We start from the raw sequence: 17,871 nt of genomic DNA on the forward strand, positions 1-17,871 counted from the left end.
ACACCAGCACTTTGCAACTGCAAGGTGATCAGTAGTGAGGGCCAAACGTGCCCGAATAAGGTGTTATCTGAGCATGCTCTTGTGCTAACCAAGAGTCTTCTGCGTTCTCAAATAATATGTTCGAGTCCCCGTGGCTGCATGTCTCACAGCTGCAACACATAAAGGGATCGACTAACAAACAGGACATCCCTGAATGTATTGTGGCTGTCGACCAATCGTGACACATACAGCTGCGGGGACTCGAATATATTGTCCGAGCACACCAAAGTCACTTGGTTAGCAACCGAGCATGCTCAGATAACGCTTTATCTGTGCACGTTCGCACATCACTAGTGATTAGTACTGAGTAATAATACCATGTATGACCTTTACACGACGTATGGAGCTGTGCCTGGTAAACAATGGGGAAGCAGAGCAAAATACCCTGCTCAATAGGAGTGTCCTGCATCAATCACAGATCGGCTGCAGCCTTTACCAGATGTCTACTCTAGACAGAATAAATATTGATGATCTGCTCCGCTCAGAAACCGCTGATCGTCTACAGCGGTCACATGACACAAAACGTCACCTCACCCACCAGGAACACTTGAATCGGTGAGTAACCATTGCTTTTATTTTCTATTTGCTGTTATTTTTAACAAGGGGTTGTCCAGTAGTGGAAAACTCCTTTAAATCACTACAAAAACACTTTGGTTATCTATTATATTTAATAAGCACAGTGAACTAAAGTGCCATAATGTATAAAATAAGCCAGTCATCTATCAGCCAGTTCACAGACCAGCGCATCAGAGTTCATCTGTATCTGCGCTATACTGAGCATGCTGCGTCTATACAGCTGACTGCTGGCAGAGAGATGTGCACCCAGCCTGCTGCGCATCTGCTCCGCTCTCAGATCCTCCCGATACTTCTCTACCTGTTCTTTTAGATCAGTAACGCAGTCGCTTGAGCTTGTGACTTTTTTCTCCGCTTTGCAGTTCAGGGTCAAATCCTTTTCAACTTCACTTGCCGCAGCAGACACTAAGTTTCTGAAGACCGACATTTCTTCTTCCACAGACTGCGCTAAGTTCATGGTCATACCATTCCTGTCACCCTGTCTCATCACATTTACCGCACAGGTTGGCGGGAGAACACATTTCAGGCTATGGAGACACTGGAGGAGAACGGCATCATTTCTGCAAGACAATAAAATAAATATTAGAGAAAGAGAAACCAATCACAAACTAAAATGCTTCTATACTAATGCACAAAGCATGAGCAACAAACAAGGAGAACTGGAGCTACTAACACAGGAAAAGAAATATGATGTCATTGGAATCACGGAAACTTGGTGGGACAATACACATGATTGGAATACAAGGCTAGAAGGATACAACTTATTTGCTAGAAAAAGACTTGATAAACGAGGAGGAGGTGTCGCATTGTATGTTAAAAACGCGTATATCTGCACAGAGATCCAAGCTTCAGAGACTGGGAGTTCTGTGGAAACTGTTTGGGTAAGAATACAAGGACAGAACAATGGAAAGGACACCATTGTAGGCATTTACTACAGGCCGCCTGTGCAAGCTGAAGATATGGATGAACTCTTTATGCATCAAATGGCCAAGTTCTCCAAAAAATATGACATAGTTGTCATGGGAGATTTCAACTATCCAAACATTTCTTGGGAATCTCTCTCAGGCAAAACTAACAGGTCAAGGAAATTCTTATCCTCTCTTGCTGACAACTTTATCTTCCAAAAGGTAGGGGAGAAAACAAGGGGAACTGCTACCTTGGATCTAATCCTTATAAACAGGGAGGAAATGGTTGAGGAGGTAAAAGTGGCTGGGACCCTAGGAGGTAGCGACCATGCTATTTTCGAATTTTGGATAACTAGAGGAGGAAGACCAGTGAAGACTCAGACGTCAAGGTTAGATTTCAGAAAGGCAGATTTTAAGGGATTCAGAAAGAGAATTGGAAGGATCCAATGGCTGGATATCCTTAAGGACAAAAATGTCAAGGAAGGATGGGAAATCTTGAAAAAATGAAATTCTCAAAGGACAATCGTTAACAATTCCGAAAAGAGGGAAGAATAGGAAGCGTTTAAGGAAACCAGGATGGATGAACACAGAACTTAAGCACATGCTAAAAAGGAAGAAAGAGATGTTTATAAAATGGAAAGAGGGAGGCATATCTAAAGAAGAATATAATGCTGTCTGCAGAACCTGCAGGGCACGAATCAGATTACTAAAGCTCACAATGAATTGAGGCTTGCAAGAGATGTCAAAAGCAATAATAAAGGATTTTGGGGATATGTCAAAAGTAAAAGAAAAGTCAAAGATGCTATAAGATTTTTACAGGATGAAAATGATGAAATGGTAAAACAGGATGTTGAGAAGTCCAAACTTTTAAATTCCTATTTTGCATCTGTTTTCTCTCAGAAAGGAAATGTAACATCAATGGTTCTTCACTGTCCTATTAAGGGAATAGAAGAATCCAGGATATCTATAAACAGAAAGTTAGTGAGGAAACACTTAGCTAACCTAAATAAATTCAAATCTCCAGGTCCAGATGAATTACACCCCAGAGTTCTGAAGGAGATAGCAGAAGAAATTTTTGAACCCCTCTCCATAATCTTTGAAAATTCTTGGAGAACAGGAGAAGTCCCAGAAGACTGGAGAAGAGCAAATGTTGTTCCTATCTTCAAAAAGGGGAAGAAGGTGGACCTAGGTAACTATAGGCCGGTCAGTCTGACTTCTATACCAGGAATGATCTTTGAACAAATTATTAAACAACATGTATGTCAGTACCTGGACAAGAATGAAGTGATTAAACAGAGTCAGCATGGGTTTGTAACTAATAAGTCATGTCAGACTAACTTAATTTCCTTCTATGACAGAATCACTGATTGGGTGGATCAGGGAAATGCTGTAGATATAGTATATCTTGACTTCAGCAAAGCATTTGACATAGTATCTCACACAATCCTTATTGAAAAAATGACTAGGTATGGAATGGACAAGGCAACTGTTAGGTGGATTCATAACTGACTTAGTGATCGGACCCAAAGAGTGGTCGTAAATGGCTGCACATCCAGTTGGAAGAATGTCTCAAGTGGGGTACCACAGGGCTCTGTCCTGGGCCCTGTATTGTTCAACATCTTTATCAACGATTTAGATGACGGAATTGAGGGTAAACTGATTAAATTTGCTGATGACACAAAGCTAGGAGGAATAGTTAAGGCCCTTTTACATTTAGTGATGCACCAGCGATCCGACCCGGTCAGGATCGCTGGTGCATCACTAAATGATCGCTAGTGAGCTGTCACACAGGCAGACCTCACAGCGACGCAGCAGCGACGCAGCGCACGATACTCACCTTTCACACACAGCGATCCTGGCGTCCTCCTGCCCGCCTCCACGCGTCGCTCGTCGTCACAGCAGGAAGCCCCAACAGGAAGCTGACGACGAGAAATGGAGCCGGACATTCTCGTGCGATCAGCGATGGACAGCGGGGGAGCCGGTCGGAGGTAAGTATCACACACAGCAATATCGCTAGCGATATCGCTATAACGTCACAAAATCGGTGACGTTATAGCGATATCGCTATGTGTAAAACCCCCTTTAATACTAGAGAAAAGAGAGAGAGGATTCAAAAAGATATAAATAAACTGGAGCAGTGGGTAGCAACTAACAGAATGGTTTTTAACAGGGAAAAATGCAAAGTACTACATCTTGGCAATAAAAATGAAAAAACATTTACAGAATGGGAGGAATAGGGCTAAGTAACAGCACATGTGAAAAAGACTTGGGTATACTAATAGATCACAGACTGAATGAGTCAACAGTGTGATGCAGCAGCAAAAAAGGCAAATGCAATTCTAGGATGTATAAACAGAAGCATACAGTCTAGATCACGTGAAATCATTATTGCCCTCTACTCCTCTTTGGTCAGACCTCATCTGGAATAGTGTGTCCAGTTTTGGGCACCACATTTTAAAAAAAGACATCAACAAACTGGAGCAAGTTCAGAAAAGAGCGACCAGAATGGTGACCGGTCTGCAAACCCTGTCTTATGCGGAAAGGTTGCAGGATTTGGGAATGTTTAGCATGCAGAAGAGAAGACTGAGAGGAGACTTAATAGCTGTCTAGAAAAAACTTTTTGACAGTTAGAGTGATCAATGAGTGGAACAGGCTGCCACGAGAGGTGGTGATCTCTCCTTCTATCTGTCTGGGATGATTTAGCGAATCCTGCTTTGAGCAGAGGGTTGGACCAGATGGCCCAGGAGGTCCCTTCCAACGCTACGATTCTATGATTCTAAATAGAACAGTGCGTCTGCCGTGAGCCAAATGACCAATGTGTGAGCGCTAAACAATTAGAAGCAGAAATGAAAAGTAATAAACGTTTGATGAACATTAAATGTGTAATAAAGCTTCAATAAAATACTATTACAGCGTGGAAAGATGCCTTCTCAGGCAGCAGCCAGGACAACTAGAAAAGTCTGTCTCCTTTTACTCCACAAAAGTTTGATGTAATTTTCCACGGATCCCGATGTGTATTCTGCACCTAAATCTGAGGGTATTCCAGGTTCCACAGACTCTGCTGGGATTCTTCCACCATGGATGGCCATGTATTGGGTGGCCATGAATTAGATATACATTGGATGTGTTCAATCTGTGCGAGGATCGGCGCCGCGTCACACTGCAGATCCTCGTCAGAAATCTGAGAGTCAGCCTGGGGTTTATGTCTCGAACAACAGATCTGCCTCATTATAGTGATGTCAGGGAGAATCACAGCCATTCATTACCATTCAGGGGCAGGGATGAGCGGACCCATGGATGTTCAGGTTCGTCGAGTTCGACCAATCTTTAGTCCAAAGTTCAGTTCCGGTACCAAAATTCTACCCAAACTTGAATCTTGAATCAGAACCCAAACCCATAAAAGTAAATGGGGACTTGAACTTTGGTGGTGTCGGTTATGAACCCCGAACTTTACAGTTCGGGTTCGCTCATCTCTGTTTAGGAGCTTAGGAAAACTTGGTAACAGCAGTGGTCATATTGGTTGTCACCCACCTATCCGAGAAGCAGATTAGTAAAATTACTATATACTGATGGTATTTTCATTGCAAGGGAGAATGCAGATTACACAATTCCCTTGGCTCGACATGAAACGAGAAGTTGTCTCTGCCACAAGGGAAATGAATCAGGGATCTCAGTTGACATCTCTGGTTCTCCAATGGTGGGAATCCTGTATGATTTGGCACGGGTCTAGACCTTCCTTTATCAGTTCAGGGTGACATTTTTAGTCTACGTTCACACTCTGCAGCCATTTCCGTCCAATCTGATGGGATAAACACCAATACTTGCAGGGCTAATTTTGATGACAAGACAGAACTAATGAAAATCATATGGGTCTTTCCGGTACCATTGGCATCCATAACACATCCAGCACTGAGCTATGGTGTGTTATGAATGAAAGCCATGCCACGCATGAGAATGCAGCCTGGGAATATTCACATTTTACATTCCAAATACTAAGACTTATACATCTTAAATAGAGACATAAGAAAATAAAAACAACACTTTCTATTTCCAGCCAACTTTTGTTAGGCAGATGGTGGTCGGTGAGTGGGTCTTTCCCCGCTGAATACTGGCACCGGCCTCACTTGACAGGTGGCTCAGATAAGTTTTTATACAAACTATAAAGACCCTTTTACTTGTCAATAAACTCCTCTGAAGTTTTTTTCCTCTTCTGTGGATTACAGAAATTAAACAAGCTATCCATACTAATGAAGATATGGTGCCGCAGCCAACTCCAGAGTGAGCTGCTGTCCACAAGCCACAAACTAACACCACCAGCTGCTCCATGGGTTTATTTTCTTGGTTGTATCAGAACTGGAGATAATTTATCAAAAAGAGTTTATTTGGACAAGTCTCTTCCTCAGTCTATAAAATACATCCCAGTGACACAATCGTTGACCAGAATGCTATAGAGCACATTTATAATACCTCGCAATCAACCCTAAACCAAACCTCCAAAATCCAGACCTCCTAGGACATTTAAAGTCTATCAGTCAGCAGGTCAGGGTCTGATATATTTCTTTGTGGCATTGATATCAGAAAATGAATACTTTTCTAGAGTCTCTTTGTATAGTTTTTAATTAAATTGTTGTCTGGTCCAAATCGATCTTCAGTCGCCGGTTTCTGAGTCGGGACCGGAGGGCATGTATGTGTTATATATACTCCTGGCCAGAGCACGTCTAGTGAGCGTGACCTCGCTCCATACACTTGTTTTGAGCAAAGGCTGTTCCCAGAGTAGTAGCAGTGGGCATGGCCAACTAGAGGGGGCGGCCTCACTCCATACAAGTCGTGTCCACTGGCCGGGAGTATGTTTAACACATATATACCCTCCGGTCCCGACTCAGAAACTGTCAAAGTCTACAGTCACTCTCTGCAGACTTATCAATTTGGCCAGGACAACCCCTTTAAAGTCTGAAGGTCCAGGCCACTCTGAATAAGTCTGAAAGCTGGAGCTGCTGTAACTGCATTGACTAATCAGATCCAGCACAGATTTTCATACAGAGCTTGTGCAGGCTGTATTATTCAGCTGGCACCGGCCTCTAACAGCAGAGATTATAGCTAACTCAGATTGCTTCTGGTTAACCACTTAAAAGCTTCTGTCAATCTCTGATCCATCTTAGGCGTCCTTTGGGAGCCAAACGGCCCACCCACACCATGACTGTGGAGTGCCAAAGGGTTGCCATGCAGCCGCTCTCTTGGCACTACTGTGATACCCAGCCACAGGCAATACTTGTTAAACTGTGAGACCTTCAGGCTATGTGCCCACGTATGCAGAAAATTTCTGCTTCAAAAATGGGACTCCTTCCCAGAAAATGCGCGTTTTTTTCCAAGCGTCTTCTGACTCATAGAAAATAGCTAAAAATGCGGACTTTCCCGCAAAATTAATAAGCATGCTGCGTTTTTAACCACTAAGCGTTTTTTGAGCGGAAAAAACACATCAATGTGCACAAAAAGTGTGGAATTCATTTAAAATGAATGGGATGCTTCTTCTATGCGTTTTTGAAGCGTTTTGACCGGGACAAACGCTTCAAAAACTCTTCAAAAACGCTTACGTGGGCACACAGCCTCAAAGACCATCATTTTCACAAAATACTGCAATATATATTTTTTATAGCTAAATTGGGTGGACTAAAGTTAAATCCTAGTACTGCAGGTTGTAATTAGATGTACGTGACTAGCTTCGACTAGGAACCATGAAATGGGTTCACCCTTCGTCAATCTGCTGTATGTTGAGCAGAGTGGATTGCGTTAAAGCTGGTAAGCAACCAGACCTAAGACGTTTCTACTGTAGGGCTAGCAGACACTGAGACGCTGACGCCTCCTAACGTGGACAGCCTAGACGTAAGGGCGACCGGAGAAAGAATTGCGTCAGATGAATTTACTGACCTGACGTCACCTGAAGCGTACCACAGTGTGAATGAAAATGGTGTGGTAAACAAAAAGAGCGGAGCTGACACACGGATAGAGAGTGTCTTGGGGGTTCACCGTACGGTGTGGTGTGACTGTGACGTGTTATTGCCAGTAGCCACCACTAGGACAGAATCTAATGCTGTGCTGACTGAAACTCGTGACAGGACTGGTGGTAACCTGATCGAGAAGATAACGGGAATAGAAACACAGTCAGAGGGTAACTGGGGGGTTCACTCGACTGATAGGACTGACTCAGTGGTACCCTTTAACGATATAATTAAATAATTAGTGGTGCGACACGTGCTGGCCAAAAGAGAACAAGATCAGGAGATAAAACTAATAAAAGAGACAGTGCAAGAACATGTCAAACAAGAGAGAATCTTGAGACAATTGGCCGAGCACAAGGTGGAGGGGCTCGAGAAAGAAGTCTTGGAGCTCAGAGGTCACCTGTCCACCTGGCAAAGTGTGAACAAGAGCCTTAAGGAAGAGATGGAGAAACTCAGAGGAGTAGTAGAACGTCTTCTGCGGGAGAAGAGCTTGGACGGAGATGTGCAACGGCTGGGTCCGAGTGATAACAAGACGGAACTGCCGGTACCTATCTTGACAAAGGCTCAAGAGGAGATAAAATCTCCTGAAGTTGGTGAGCAAAGAGCCGAAGAAGACAGTCACCCGGTCGGGTCAACTGTAGTGAGGGAAGTGTCCTTGGTAAAGCCAGAGTCTTCTGTCCAGGAAGAGAGCAAGACCACGACCTTCAAATCTGTGATCGAAGTACCCGAAGACATGCAAGAAGCCTGTGCGGAGGAAGGTGTACATGAGGCTTTCAACGAGGCGGTCAAAGCGTGTGAGGTGCACTGGGCACCTGAAACTCGGCAGTTGGTGATAGTATCAGCCAGGGAAGATACATCAAACCGAGTAGCTGTCCTGAAAGAGATGCATTTGCAGTGTCTACGTGTCAAACAATTGGTTAGGCAGAGTAATATGAAGGCTGCTCGACGCCTAGAGATAGCAAGAGAGGCTATGGATCGGTTGGGTTTGAGGAAAGATGTGGTTCCGGTACCCAAAGCTCTGATTGGGAGAATCATTGGAAGGTTCGGGAAGGTAATGCAAGACCTTGTGAATATCTCCGGTGTGGTGAGGGTGAGGATCCCTCCTGATGATGAAGACCAGGTATCCAGGGAAGTGGATAGGATTTCCATCATGGTGGTTGGCTCCGTGGAAAGCCTGAGAGACTTTCGGATGCTCGTGGAGTATCGAGTGGAGTACCTGCAAGAATTTGAGCAGTTGAGGCTGGACAGTCAGCGAATTAATAAAGAAATACAGAATACCAGGTGGCGGCCGCCTCCAACCCAGGATGTAAGGACCCGAACGGTCCCTCCAAGAAGTGACATGGCAGGTGGCAGAAGAGTGTCAGCAAGGGGTAGTTCGAATGGCAGGATGACGCTGAAAGACCATAGTTCCTGTGAGATGCTGACTGAGTCAGACTCAGACCAGACAGCAGGCTCTACTAAGACTTTTGACCGCACCAACCGAGAGAGACGGTCAGGGAGAGAAAGATCAGGTGACGAAGCGTACTGCAGACAGGTGGAGACTAGAGAGTGTCTGATGACGCAGACAAATCGTGACTGGGGGGTCACAGACAATGACCGGTATCATGACCGCTGGGAGCGAGGGAGGCCTAACCTAGAGATGAGGCCGTATGACAAATGGAGACGGTTCTCTCGACCTGGTGGGCAAGGTGTAGTGAGTGCCCAGTTTCGAGAGCCGGGGGTTATGCTGTGTGTTCAACCCCACAGGTTTGAACATCGGGGGGAGGTATGTGGTGCAGTGACCGCTGTGTCCGCTAGGGGGCGCTGTGTGGGTGTCCCAGGACAGCAGTATAAGCATTTCCATTACCCTGATAGGTGTAGGATACTGAAAGATCATAATGATCAGCAGAGGTACTGCTGAGTAGTACGTTCCGTTACAATGTGTCAGGGAAGCCTGTGTGTGGCTGTATGCAATAGGACCTTGTGTGAGGTCATAGTCATGTGATCACCTGTGGGTGTGGTTATGGACCATATAAGGTACCTGAGGTCTGGTCACAAGGGGTGAATGCTGGGACCTGATTGGTCCAGTTTGGAAGGTCCCGTGTGGAGAAGGATCTCCTCACTAACAGCACGTGTGGACGCTGTGACTAATGGCGATGTGTGCCTGACCGTTCCCAGGGAGAGGGAAGGAACGTTTGCAGTGTAAAGCAGCCTGCAAGGTAACCCGGAGATGGGACTGCTACTGAGAGACCGTATAGCCTGCTGGCTAGATGAAACACAGCCTGTGTGACTAGGAGGGCTATAGGGGAGCAGAGCTCCAGGGTGAAGATACCCTGCTGTCTGCTATAAGACTGTTGCATGTTACTGCTGGAGGTTTATGAAGGATGAATAAACCTCATGGACTATGATTTGTTGGAAAATCCTGTGCCGGATGTGTTTTTGATCGCTGCAAGCGAGTGTCCCCCAACCCTGAATGACAGCGCTACCTCACAATATATATAATATATTCACACACCTACCGTATATACTCGTGTATAAGCCGACCCCCGTAATTTTGCCACAATTGACTTGTGTATAAGCCGAGGGTGGTGCTGCACGAGGGTTAATGGTGGTCCAAAAAGATGCTCCATAGATAAATACCCCCATAAAATGCTGCACAATGGTTAATGGTGGCCCAAGTAGAAGCTCCATACATAAAATACCCCCCATATGCTGCACAAGGGTTAATGGTGGCCCTACAAGATGCTCCAAGGATAAATACCCCCCATATATTGTTGCACAAGGGTTAATGGTGTCCCAACAAGATGCTCCACACATAAATACCCCCCATATGCTGCACAAGGGTTAATGGTGGCCCAAGTAGAAGCTCCATACATAAAATACCCCCCATATGATGCACAAGGGTTAATGGTGGCCCAAGTAGATGCTCCACACATAAATACCCCCTATATGCTGCACAAGGGTTAATGGTGGCCCAAGTAGAAGCTCCATACATAAAATACCCCCCATATGCTGCACAAGGGTTAATGGTGACCCAACTAGAAGCTCCATACATAAATACCCCCCATATGCTGCACAAGGGTTAATGATGACCCAACTAGAAGCTCCATACATAAATACCCCCCATATGCTGCACAAGGGTTAATGGTGGCCCAAGTAGATGTTCCATACATAAATACCCCCCATATGCTGCACAAGGGTTAATGGTGGCCCAAGTAGAAGCGCCATACATAAATATCCCCCATATGTTGCTGCTATAGGAAAAAAAAAAAAAAAGACATATTTACCGTTCCCTGCTCCATCGCTGTCACTGAGTAAGTCATCGCGCCCTCCGCTGAATGTCACAGCCAGAGGACCCGGGAGACAGCGATGGAACGTGTACCAGTAAATATTGCTCTGTTCCCCGTCCTCCCCGCCCCCTCCTGGAGCACGGTCTCTTCAGCCCATGCTTTCCGCATGATCTCGGCGTCCCAGCTGTTCCATCATTCAGCGGTCACGTGGTACCGCTCATTAAATATGCGCATATTCATGAGTTTAATGAGCGGTACCACGTGACCACTGAATGCAGGAACAGCTGGGACGCCGACATCATGGGGGAAGCAGGGGCTGAAGAGACCGTGCCAGGAGGGGGTGAGTATGGTCTCTGACACCCCCCACTCCCCCTCCCCCGCTGACCCCCGTATATGACTCGCGTATAAACTGAGAGGGGGGACTTTCAGCCCCAAAAAATGGGCTCAAAATCTCAGCTTATACATGAGTATATACGGTGTATATATATATATATATATATATATATATATATATATATATATTAATTAATTAGAGGTTCACGTATTAAGAATTCAAACAATTGCAAGTCAAAACTTCCAAGAGAAACCGAAATATAGAGTAAAAAGGTTTTTAAAACTATAAAAAAATAAAAACATAAAAATTTAAATTACTTATTTTTCCTATTTAAAACAATAGTAATAATAAGTATATCCCATTTTGTCACGTCTGTAAAAGTATAATCTACCAAAATATTAAATTATGCAACAAAAGAGGTAAGAAAAAAAATAAAAAATCAAAACTACAAAATTGTAATTTTTCAGCTGCTGAATTCTACCTGAAAAATGCAATCAAAAACAATCAAAATGGCTTATGTACCCCAAAATAGTATCATTGAAAACTACAACTTGGCAAAAAAAAAAAATCATACAGCAATGTCAACAGAAAAATCAAATGGTTATGGGTCTCAGAAGTTGGTAACACAAACCACTTTTTTTTTTTTTTTAACTTTTGAATCACCTAAATTAACAGAAAAAAACTATACGTTTGGTATCGCAGTAATCTTCCTGACCTGGAGAATCATTTTACTACAAAGATTTTCAATAACGTTTATGGTAAACAGGATGGTGCCATTCAAACTCGTCCTGCAAAAAACACAAAAAAAAAACAAACAAGCCCCCATACAGCTATAGTCACTGAAAAATATAAAAGTCATGGCTCTTGAAAGAAAGAGGAAAAAATAAAATCACAAAAATGAACATTTGCTGCATCCTTAATGGGTTAATTTTTGACCTAATCTCATGCTGCACCATTACTAACAAGTACGTGATCCATTCCTTGCTTCTCCGATTAAAAGTTTGTGGAGTACCCTTAAAGTTTGTGGAGCACCCTATTATTTGTGGAGTACCCTAAAAGTTTGTGGAGCACCCTATTATTAGTGGAAGTGATTAGCGCCAAAGTGCAATAATGAGTGAGCTTTTGTTTCAGGGTTACCTATAAAACACGGTGAGGTTTCCTTCACACGGCGTCTTAAGATTCCAAGTTAGGAGAGTCCCGTGAAGAGAGCCGTCTTTCTTACACACCATCATTTCAGGCATGAGTTTCAGGGGCTCTCCCTGCATACGAGTCCGCATCCATTCACTTACTGATGGTAATGTACAATCTTGAGATAAGATATGAAGAGAACATTTCTTTAATGCTGAGAGAACAGCAAAAATATCCTCCAGACTCCAGGATCCTAATATTCAAAAAAGAAAAAACAACAACACTTTAGTATCTTCTTTATATCCATGTTTTAATTTTTTATGTTTTATTTTCTTCAGTTTGTAAGAATGCAGAAATCAGGTCAGCTCCAGAGCAGTGCTTCCAGGCTCAATGTCAAAGCGCTTTGTAAGTGTTGCGCTCCTTGACAAGGAAACTGTCCACCTCTGGGTGCACTGCAGAGGTAAACGGTAACCTAGGTAAAGAACTGTATAGAATAGAACTTGTAACAGCAGCGTATTCCTGAACATATATGTGGGGAACAACCCCTTAAACCGTTTTGTCATACATCATGTCCCTAAGTATAAAGCGGGCTCAGGACCTGAGCCTGCAGCATAATCGGTAGATGCAAGCTGAGTTACACAGGAAGGTGCTGGCTGTAGCTCAGCCAACTGTAAAAGGTAACTCCAGTGTTCTTTTTCTCAATTTCCATTTTAATTGTGAGAGGAAACTAGAGTACCTTGTGAAAAAATTCTGCTGGTTGGTAGGATGGGTGGGGTAAGACATGCAAACTTCCTTCAGAAGCCATCCTTGTCAGATGAAGGCTCAGGACTCGGTATACACAAGGGTCACCGTGCTAACCACTGAGCCACTGTTGCTACCAACTGAGCCAACTTGCTGTTTACATTTCATCCAAATTGCATTTTTTCCTCCATTTAAAATTCAAGTGAAAACTTTTCAGAGTTCTCGCTGAACCTTGTGAATAGTAAGCCCAGGAAGCCTTTGTGCCTTAGCGCTGCTGAATAATTTAGAGATGTTTTCTCTTGAATCTTATAAATTTACCTTGACAGTGTTCAAATACATTTATTGTATGTTTTCCTTTTAAAACATCTTCAAGCCTTAAGGAAATGCTCCCACATGGCACAATCAGCGTCTCGCTTGTAAGTAAACAGTCAGGTTGTGTTTTCCTCCTGGCGTGCAGCAGCACGGCACAAGCAGCGTTATTACGTGCCAGCAGCGGAGACAGCTCGGTGACAGCAGTGACTGTGCGCTCCAAATCGTACTGATGGGACGGAGGGCAGGGTCTCTGCCAGCAATTCCCTGGAAGGGTGTCCTTGCTGTGGGAGTCGAGCCTTTGTTTCTTTGCCGTGGGTTCTGTGTGGCAGGTCGTACGTGAATCTTGGGAAGAGCTGAAGGCCAATCTTAGCACATTAGTTTGACACTTGGTGACTGGGGAGGGTGAAGCGCCTTCTCCATCCATTATAAGGGATAAGCCGATGTCACTCAGCGATCTGTGAAGAACAGCAGAAGAGCGCTGTAAACAAGCTTATATCAAGCTTACATCTCCCGACATGAAGGACGCACGTCAACAAGCAGAATTTACTGACACAAGGAAAATCCAGCAAGCACCAAGGATGACAGGGACGTAGGGAGAACGCAGTGTCCTGGGCACTTTGGATCTCTTCAATTTTTTTTTTTCTCTGGCATCTTATGATTTAGAAAACAGTAAAATGCTGGATGAACAAAAAACTACTCTGAGGGTCTCCGGCAGATCCTCTACAGGCACGGATTACGGATTATCGGGATTCGACTGTGCTAGATTTCTGAATATTAGAGCTAAACATTTAATTTTCAATCTTTAGCACAGCAGAAGGGCTTAAAAACAATGTATAACCGAAACGTACCAACGGTGCATTCTGACGTGCCGATCCCAGCCCTTCATACACCCCATCGAGGGCTGATCTATGACATACAAGTCAATCGGCACTCGCTTACTGCCTTGTGTATGAATGAGAGAGAAACATTTTGCTTATTTGTCGGGTGATCGCTGGCAGATTATCGCTGATTATCGGCCCGTCTAACTGCACCATGACTTTATGTACAATAATCTAACACGTGCGTCATTCAATAACATAGTGTCCCTTTATATTTGATTGGTCGTTGCAGCTATCCTGCATGGGGTATATTCTAATTAATGAGACCGGTGCCCAATCCAACCTGCAGCGGCAGCCCTTCAGATCTGATGCCGGATGGGGCTGGAAGGTATGCCTGCACAATACCACAAGGCTCCGTTCACACCGGCATCTTAAGTTTCCCTTCATACAGCCAAGACAGCTATGAAGGATCTGTTTTCCAACACACTCTGACAGATCCCATTCATGTATATTGTGATCTACTGACTTCCCTTTGGAAGTATGCTATTCTTGATGGGAAAATATAACACTGAAGACTACACTATTTTTGCATTTTATAGAGAACTGAACCCAATAGAAAGGAAAAAAAAAAACAACAAGTGTGACCAAAGCCTTAAAGTGTAACTGTCATTTTATCAAAGTTTTTATGTACTACAGCCAATTGTAAAGTGTCGCTTATCAGCGGGGGTCTAGGTCCTGAGACCCCAATGGATCCGTGAAAACTGTCTGACGTTCTGAAGTGCGCATCTCCAGCATGATCTCCATGCACAGAGCTGTGTGTGGGCTCAATAGTAAATCTATGGTCTGTACATTCACGCTCACTGGGCAGCGTCAGGACACATACACTTATTATTGACCCTATACACCGCTCTGTGTGAACGGCTCATGAGCTCAGCATTTCAGAGAGGTGTTTTGACTGATCTGTGGAGCTCTCAGGAGCTAGACCTCTACCAGTCAGCAACACTGTACAGTGACTGTAATATACAAGAACTGTTATACAATGACAGTTACACTTTAAAGGGAACCTGTCACGCCAAAAAATGCTATTAACCATAAGATATGTGGCTAATCGCAGCTTAAAAGTGTTCTGAACCTGTGCAGCCACCATTCTGAAAGCCCGGCTGCCTGGAGGAAATTAACTTTATTCCTCCCGACAGCCTCTGGCTTTCAATCACAGAGGAACAGCCGGTGTGGCTTCAGTCACTGCTCAGTACATAGTGAGCTGCGGCTAAAACCGCACCCCGGCAATGACTGACAGAAGGCTCAGCACTGAGGCATTACAGAGCCGACTGTCAGTCAGTGCCGAGGCATGGTTACAGCCGCTGCTCACTATGTACTGAGTGGTGGGTGAAGCTGCACCTGCGGCACATCTATGACTGAAAGCTGGAGGACGCCTGGAGAAATAAAATTCACTTCCTCCCAGCAGCCGAGCTTTCAGTGCGTAGGTTGGTAACATGACTAACCTGCAGGTTAACCCCATATCTTTAGGTTAATAGCGTTTTTTGACATGACAGGTTCCATTTAAAAGAGTTTTTTTTAGCTGAAGTGATGGATACACTATTGCTTACTAATTGGAATTGATTACTTTCTATTGTATGTACATACACACAGGAATATAATTATGTGTCATCATGTCTAATCTTTTGTCATCTTTAAATAAGTAATGTGCTGAAGAAAACAATCTAAATTGATAACTTACTCTAGAATTGAGGATTTCAGCTTCACACCCACCACTAATAAATCATCAGCAACACGATACCATATTGTCTCAACCAGCTGTTCTGAGCTGACAGGAGGAGACTTATCTGCAGCAGGAGGACAATATTCTACATCTTCATCAAACAGCGACACAAGGCCTTCCTTTAACAAAAAAAAAGTCAGATTGTAATTCATGAATACTATCAACACATTTGTAAGGCACAATAAAAGCTGATAATATCCATTGTAAAAAAAAAAAAGATTTGTAAAACATTTTTAGCTTGATGAAATGCACCTAAAATAAAAAGCTAAGATACACTGCAAATACTCTTGTTTAAAAATATTCTTCCATTTTAGGTCTACAAAGTCTTCTGCAGACCTTTGTATTTCCATGGATACAGAAAACACTCTGTAGTCCGATCCTGCAGTTGCACTTATTCTAATAGTCCTCTACTTTTTGGTAACCTACAGAATGTTTGCTGTTAGTAGGAAATAGGAGACAGATAGGAGTATGTCTGCAGGGTCAGACTACATAGAATATTGGGTGTAGTTGGTTATCATGGAGATGTATTGGTTTGAACCGGAGCTATAGATGTAAAAAGTAGGATATTTTAGTCAAGGCCTTTTGTAATTAAATTGTACTAAGGGGTAAAGTTTCTCCTTATGGAGACTGACATGCCTGACATACCAGGGTAAGGAGACTTATAAGCCATGCAATGCTCCTCTGGGAAATTAATTATACAAACTGTCTCTTCACAGAAGAAAAAGACTTGGACTCTGGTGCCACCTATTGGAAGTGGCAATCCTAAAAGTCAATACTGACCCTTTAACAAGCCTTGTCACATGACTCCGGATAAAAGCTAAACCAGAATCTCAAATTTGAGGACACATGTTTCGGGGTGTTGCCCCTTCTCAGTACAAAGGTGATAGGTTTGACTAGAGTTCTATTCTCTCTGAAGAGGCAATTTGCATATTTAATTTCCCAGAGGATTATTGCATGGCCTAAACATCTTCGTGTCACTCTCCACAAGGAGAAAAATTACCCTTTAGACCCCAATAAGTGGCCTCTTATAATGCCAAAACAGACTTCATGCTTTGCACTGATGAGGGGCAACTCCCAGAAACATGTGTCTGCCAACTGAGACTGGTTTGGCTTTTATCCTGTGACAAGGCTTGTTAAAGGCTCGATATTGACCTTTAGACTTGATAGGCCCGTGGAGAGGCAATTTGTATATTTAAATTGTACAGCCCTGTAATGGCAAAGGCATTCGCAACACGAACCTGTGATTGACAAGTCGAATATATACCATCTCTAAGATGCCTGCAATCAGCTGATTAGCATCTTAACGTGCACGTCCCTAAGGAATAAGGATTAGCACACTGACATTTTGGAACCAGTTCTTCCTTTCCTGTCCAAGAAAAGAAGATGAGTAACTAAACTTGTGTCAATCCTCTGCTAATTCACTGACGCTTTACTCCTCTTAGGCCTGTTTCACACTTCCGTTTTTTGACGTCAGTATAAATCCGCCAATTTTTGAAAAAAACGGAACCGCCAAAAAAGGGGCGGATCTGTTTTTTTCCCCCATACACTTACATTAGTGGCGGGTCTTGACCGACGGTCGTCCCTTCCACACCAAGATTTTAGCGTCTCCCGGGCGGATGAGACGGACCATGCAACGTTTTTTTTCTTTGGCGGTCCGCTATTTTGAAGTGCGCATGCCCGGGAGCTTTAGGCTGTGTGCCCACGTAGCGTTTTTTTAAACGTTTTTGATGCGTTTTTCGGGGTCAGACCGCATCAAAAACGCTTAAAAGAAGCATCCCATTCATTTAAATGCATTTTGGCCTTTTTGTGCCAATGGATGCGTTTTTTACCGCTAAGGAAACGCTTAGCGGTAAAAAACGCAGCATGTTCATTAATTTCTGCTTAGGTCTGCGTTTTTGGCTATTTCCTATAGTCCAGAAGACGCGCGAAAAAAACGCATCAAAAACGCAAGGGAAAAAACACGCGTTTTTCTTGGA

The 17,871-nt window shown here is 43.7% G+C and overlaps 1 protein-coding gene across 2 annotated transcripts in view; it reads right to left on the bottom strand.

Annotated features, from left to right (window-relative positions):
- Positions 1 to 591: 591 nt before the first annotated feature.
- Positions 592 to 17,871, bottom strand: part of FANCB (FA complementation group B) — a 56,546-nt gene continuing 39,266 nt past the window's right edge. For both annotated transcript variants that reach the window (XM_073565240.1, XM_073565235.1), the window contains 4 exons: positions 15,854 to 16,014; positions 13,304 to 13,752; positions 12,254 to 12,497; positions 592 to 1,172 (listed from right to left, as the gene is read on the bottom strand). In XM_073565240.1, the coding sequence (XP_073421341.1) occupies positions 755 to 1,172; positions 12,254 to 12,497; positions 13,304 to 13,752; positions 15,854 to 16,014 (1,272 nt within the window). In that variant the 3' untranslated portion in view covers positions 592 to 754. The remainder of the gene's footprint in view (positions 1,173 to 12,253; positions 12,498 to 13,303; positions 13,753 to 15,853; positions 16,015 to 17,871) is intronic.

Source organism: Dendrobates tinctorius, unplaced genomic scaffold (assembly GCF_039654945.1).
Source record: "Dendrobates tinctorius isolate UK_male_01 unplaced genomic scaffold, ASM3965494v1 ptg000016l, whole genome shotgun sequence".
Taxonomy (NCBI): domain Eukaryota; kingdom Metazoa; phylum Chordata; class Amphibia; order Anura; family Dendrobatidae; genus Dendrobates; species Dendrobates tinctorius.